Below are 6,323 nucleotides of genomic sequence, written 5' to 3' on the forward strand. Positions count from 1 at the left end.
ACAGAAAAGTACACTAAATACACTTAAAGTTATACTTTAGTATAATTTAATTACAACTAAAATACACTTAGTACAAAAATAGTTGTTCCAAAATAGCACACTTCAAGTTAACTAATCATTAACACACTTGAAGTATACTGACAATTAGTCTGGCTGCAAGTATACTTTGTCTACTTTTTTTTCACTAGGGAACTGGTCTCCCATCTTGACCAAATCCCCAAAATGCCTCTAAAACCAGCATACCAGGCCAGAAGTGGCCAGCTGAAAAAAGCAAACCAGCTAAAGGTTATTGCACACGTATTGCAAAGGTTATTGAGTCTGAGATTTTCGTATTCATCACACACAGAAACCTTGCACCCTGAGTCCGATGCGTATTAATTAATCAATACAAAATAGAGTCTTCAAGCAGTGAGGATGATTTTGTTGTCCTTTCTCTTAAAAAGAGAAAAAGAGAGAGGAAATATTGAGTCAATCCAAACCTGAGATTGCGTAGAGAGGAAGGATAGTTCCACCTTTATCAAGGAGCTGCAGGATTATCCTGAGTGATTCAAAATTTACTTCAGGATGTCAGTGGCTCAGTTTGATGCTTTGCTAGCAATACTGGGGCCACATATTAAAAAGAAGACCACTAATTTCCGTGAACTCAGTGTGCAAGGACCTATACAGTGCTTTGTGCTACAAGACGAAGTGGATCAATATGTCAGGCGCCATTCTGGATTTTGCCGTTCGCATGTACGGTGGCTCTGAATTGTCAAAATGCCTCTCAAAATGCTTGCTACGGATGCGGATAATCCGATCCAAATTTTTTTATGACAGATGAAAGTTTCAGAGGCAGTGTGTAAACGTAATTGACACAACGTATTTATTTTTTAACAAGCGAAAATTTCGGATGAGAATTTCGGACTGCAAGGACCTTAAGGCTTGATAAAATTGTATCAGTAGGGTATATTTGTTTTTGCATTAGCATTTTTCTGAACTTTCAACATGTCTTGATTTCTGCATTAATTCACCCCTCTTATTGCAGAACGCTGGAGGCATTCTGGTTGGGCTGTCCATCCTCCATGGCCTCCTCAACCCAGGGTAGCAGTGGACCTTCCGCTAAACACACCAGTGTAGCCTTCCTTAAGACGCACAAAACGGCCAGCTCCACTGTGCAGAACATCCTCTTCCGCTTTGCTGAACGCAACAACCTCACTGTGGCGTTGCCTATTACCACCTGTGACCATGTCAGTGGCTCAGTTTGATGCTTTGCTAGCAATACTGGAGCCACATATTAAAAAGAAGACCACTAATTTCCGTGAACTCAGTGTGCAAGGACCTATACAGTGCTTTGTGCTACAAGACGAAGTGGATCAATATGTCAGGCGCCATTCTGGATTTTGCCGTTCGCATGTACGGTGGCTCTGAATTGTCAAAATGCCTCTCAAAATGCTTGCTACGGATGCGGATAATCCGATCCAAATTTTTTTATGACAGATGAAAGTTTCAGAGGCAGTGTGTAAACGTAATTGACACAACGTATTTATTTTTTAACAAGCGAAAATTTCGGATGAGAATTTCGGACTGCAAGGACCTTAAGGCTTGATAAAATTGTATCAGTAGGGTATATTTGTTTTTGCATTAGCATTTTTCTGAACTTTCAACATGTCTTGATTTCTGCATTAATTCACCCCTCTTATTGCAGAACGCTGGAGGCATTCTGGTTGGGCTGTCCATCCTCCATGGCCTCCTCAACCCAGGGTAGCAGTGGACCTTCCGCTAAACACACCAGTGTAGCCTTCCTTAAGACGCACAAAACGGCCAGCTCCACTGTGCAGAACATCCTCTTCCGCTTTGCTGAACGCAACAACCTCACTGTGGCGTTGCCTATTACCACCTGTGACCACCAGTTCTGCTACCCTCGACCGTTCAGTGCCCACTTCGTTCACCCACACACCACGCCACCTGACATCATCACCAATCACTTACGATTCAGCCGGGCTGAGCTACGACGCCTCATGCCCAACAACACAATCTACATCACGATATTGCGGGAACCGGGAGCAATGTTCGAGTCTCTGTTTACCTACTTCAATCAGTACTGTCTTAGCTTTAAACGTGTCCCAAATGGCTCTTTAGAGACTTTCCTGGACCACCCTTGGAGCTACTATCGTCCACAAGAGAAGGATTCAATGTATGCGAGAAATACACTGACTTTTGACCTAGGCGGTGATAAAGACCGGCCATCTTCAGAGGCGCCGGCATATGCAAAACGATTCGCTGCAGAAATGGAGCGAGTTTTCTCGTTAGTTATGATCTCAGAATACTTTGACGAATCCTTGGTGCTGCTCCGCCGCTTATTGTCTTGGGATCTCGACGACGTTCTATATGTCAGTCTCAACATGCGCACACCTGACTCCAAGAGCAGCCTTTCCAGTGAAAATACGGCCAAAATCAGAGCCTGGAATGCTATAGATTCGGTACTGTATGATCACTTCAATGCCTCGTTGTGGCGACAGCTGAGAGCATTGGGACTAGCGTGCGTTGAGCGAGAAGTCCAGCTGTTGCGTCAGTCTCGTGACCGACTTGTCCGCAGCTGCTTCGGAGGGCATTTGCCACCGCTTCGCTCTGCTGCACAGATCACGAATAAGGAATTACGGCCTTGGCAGCCCAGTGCCAAAGTGGAAATTGTTGGGTATGATTTACCAGTTAACATGACACAAAAAGGCCATGTTCCTCCACGAGATGAGTGTTTAAAGATGGTAATGCCAGAAGTGCAATACACACGGCTGTTGCTGCGCTCAGAGTCCCTACGTTATCGAAAGCGGTTTCCATTACGGAGCTCCCAGCAGACTTTACGAACCGTGGGACAAGTACGGGCACACAAAGAATCCCCAGCTCCAAGTTTGAATCTGCGACCCTCAGAGACTATGGCTCGGAGCACCAAAGGAGCGCTACGGCTTTCCCAATAACCAGTGTGAAAGGATAGTTAAACTTATTTTCTTTTATTCCCCATTCCTTGCAGCTAAATGTCCATGAGATGTTGGAATTACTTGAAAGCTTGAGGTCATACCTCATTTGTATTGGATGTGAGCACAACCAAACGTACGCTCACAACTCTTGTTCTAAAAGTTATTTGTGAAATAACTTATTGAAAAAATATTTGTGTGTTTCTCAAATTAAAATGTAAAATGGTGAAGGAAAATATATATTGAAGTCTAAATGCCTGACATCTGGAATGTGTCTCAATATCCCAAGGACTCTCTCTCCACATATATACCATCACTTACTGTTTGCATTTAAGCCATCATTACCCTGCTGGAAAATCCCAAATCAGTTTTAAATTGGTACCTGGTTTTACATGCTTTCTAGCTAGTTGAAGCTAATCTCTTATGGTCATTGCTGGTCCAAGCTTGTCTAGAGGGTTAATCAACTGTATTACCAGCTGGTGATGTTTAGGCTGACCTGGCCGGTCATCTTGGTCAAGCTTGGTTAGGACCACCTCGATAGACTACAAACCAGCTTGGTGTGATCTTGTTTTTCCAGCAGGGTCTTAGAATATCTCTTTGCTGGTATTTGGAGTTAAGACGTTTTTTCTGGTAATTGCATCTGGCCATTGTTAGGCTTCCTTTTTACCAACAGCGCTCTGTTTGAGCGTGATCTTTTACACATGCTTATCAACATACTGGCAGCTGCTCCTGAGCCACAAATCACCATAATTGACTCTTCAGTTGTGGTCCAAAAACCAAGCATCATGTGTCGATGGTGATGCTACCAGGGCTCGAATTGAAGGGGGAAGCCATCCCCCTAGTTGAAAAAAATTACAAAAAGCATCCCCTTGGTAAAACCACCATCCCCCTTAGATTAATAATGTGTATTATGTAAAACTTATCTTGCAAATAAAATGTTAAAATTCTCTACTTATGATAATTCACAAACTAAATAACGGCGATTGGCCAATCAGAACTCGGTACTTAAACAAGCTGCTCACAAGCGGAAGCAAGTTTTCATAATTTTTCGCACAAAATGGTTCAAGCACAACTTTTGAAGTTCTTAAAAAATAAGACTACAGAAAAGGTATGATTTTTCCTTGATTATAATTTAAAGACGTTCCCCGACATTATGTTATTGTGCTGTATGTGTGACTGTGAGGGATTGAGAGACGATAGTAGAGCTGACATTATCGAGTCACCAACTTTGCAAAAACCAAACAAAAACACGTCTTGAGAGTCCAAAAGCATTCACTGCATGATGAAGCCTGTTAGAATACAGTTAGAATGCCTTTATAATTCAAGCAATGACAAGCACTGAAAGAAAAAATACCCATGTATGAGTTTTTACGTTTTTATATTCATAGCAATGTACTTTTCTGAATATCAGCACATGTGCGCGAGCACAAATGTGCTATTAATTTTATACAACATGGTGTTTCGTTCCTTGAATGAATCAGATTTTGAACGAATCGAGTGAGCCAGTGATTCAACAGTCCATTCAAATGGACTCACTTGTTTAGTTTCTAATTGAATCAGCCGTTTTGAACGAATCGTTTGATTTGAATGATTCAATAAATCGTTTATTAAAACATGGACTTGCTGCCACCTACTTGTCATCATTATTTATCCTAAACCAAGGTGCCAGCACTACCAGCACAAAAACACATTTAGCAAAATATTGATCAAAATTCCTCCATTTCAGGCACCAGAAGTTAAAAAGCTTATAAACCATAGTTCATTTAATAAGGCAAACTTTTTACAAAACCACAAATTTTGTAATCATTATGCAAAATTAGCTACAGGAAAACCCCCCTGAAATATTTTTAAAATTCGACCACTGGATGCAACTGTCTCGAAGGACATTTGAATATTTAATCATTTATTCTTTAGCCTCTCCTTGGGCAGTGCTAGGGTTATACAGCCCTGCATTTTTATGAGGCTGCTATGGACCAGGCCAGAGAGGTTCAGCCTCGACTAGAAGCCGGGAATAGTGACAATTCATCTACGTGGACCCAAACGAGGTCAGTGATGAAGAATCGCTATACGTTATAAGCCAGAGTAAGCAGTGTGTTAGTTTCATCTTTATGCTTTTTGGGGATAATGCTTATACTGCAGTGCACTTGAAAGTATCTTAACTTATGTAATTAAATTATAGTAGGAAATACAGCTCCACATAGTCCGTTTAAGACATACTCTACACACAAGTAAGCAAACGCAAAAACTTCTAGCTGTGTGAGATTGATTTTAACGCCTGTGTTTGCATACTTGTGTAGAGTGTGCTTTTGGCCTTACTTTTCTTTACTGGAGCTTCACTTAACAAAGGCACTGTGAAGTAGAGGTACTGGGTGGTGACCGAGCAAATGGTGGCCACCCACACAAAGACTCGTGCCTGTGGAATGTAAAAGCATAGTCTGTTGACTGTGTCTTTGTACTTAAAACGCAACACTCCTATCTTTTAAGCCAGTGCTTTTCAACTGGTTTGCTTTTGCAACACAGGACTGACTTTGAAATAAATTTACACCAAATTACCATAGAGTATGACTGGACGCAGCAAATCAGACCTGGAACCAACTGGTTGAGAACCACTGGTTTAGTGCTGTATTTCCCAACTCTGTTCCTGGAGGCACCCCAACACTACACATTTTTCAATGCTTCCTAATCAAACACACCTGACTCAACTCTTCAGTAGAGACTCCAAGACCTGAAATGGATGGGTCAGATAAGAGATGCATCCAAAATGTGTACTGCTGAAGTGCCTCCAGAAAAAACACTGATTTAGGGTACCAAATAGAAACGGAATACCTCTGAAATAACAGCCTCTTACAGAACATCATTTCTAATATCCGTTTCTTTGCTGTTCAAAGCCACAAGGTTTGTTCGGTAGAGGAATATATTTTTGGACAGGATGCTAAATTTGCTGCTCTCTCCCAAACTTTCTGGTAATAAGTATTCCCTTCCTTTTTTCAAAATGAAAAGTCATCCTTCATTTGATAACATCTCGTTATTGTATTTCTTCAGATGTACTGTATTGTAGAGAATAGTATCTGGAGCAATATAGCAATGGTATGTACACCATAATGGAATTACTAGTCAAATGAAGGTATGTAGATCAAAGCATCACGAGCGCCTTGAAACAATTCACCCATAAACCAACTCCTTTTTTTAGGAGTGCTAGATGATACCTAAAGAAATACTGTTAGTGTTAGTTGTGAACATACAGTCTGGATCTACGAATCCCAAAAGACAACATTCTCATTTTCTCATGTTTCAAAATTAGAAATACCTCGGATAATATATTAAAACTGTTGTTAGTGGAAGCATCTCAGTCCTTAAAGACTGCCAAGCCATTAG

The 6,323-nt window shown here is 41.2% G+C and overlaps 1 protein-coding gene across 2 annotated transcripts in view; it reads left to right on the top strand.

Annotated features, from left to right (window-relative positions):
* Positions 1 to 3,070, top strand: part of LOC107728033 (galactose-3-O-sulfotransferase 3-like) — a 43,797-nt gene extending 40,727 nt beyond the window's left edge. The window contains exon 3 of one of the 2 annotated variants that reach the window (XR_001638426.1): positions 1,025 to 1,099. Coding sequence is in view for 1 of the 2 variants with exons in the window: in XM_016538095.1 (XP_016393581.1) it covers positions 1,685 to 2,951 (1,267 nt within the window). In the remaining variant the exon portion in view is untranslated. Of the gene's footprint in view, positions 1 to 1,024; positions 1,100 to 1,684 lie in introns of those variants that run through there. The other variant, XM_016538095.1, reaches the window with a different exon arrangement.
* Positions 3,071 to 6,323: the final 3,253 nt, after the last annotated feature.

The sequence above is a fragment of the Sinocyclocheilus rhinocerous genome, unplaced genomic scaffold (assembly GCF_001515625.1).
Source record: "Sinocyclocheilus rhinocerous isolate Xijiao unplaced genomic scaffold, SAMN03320098_v1.1 scaffold1900, whole genome shotgun sequence".
NCBI lineage: Eukaryota > Metazoa > Chordata > Actinopteri > Cypriniformes > Cyprinidae > Sinocyclocheilus > Sinocyclocheilus rhinocerous.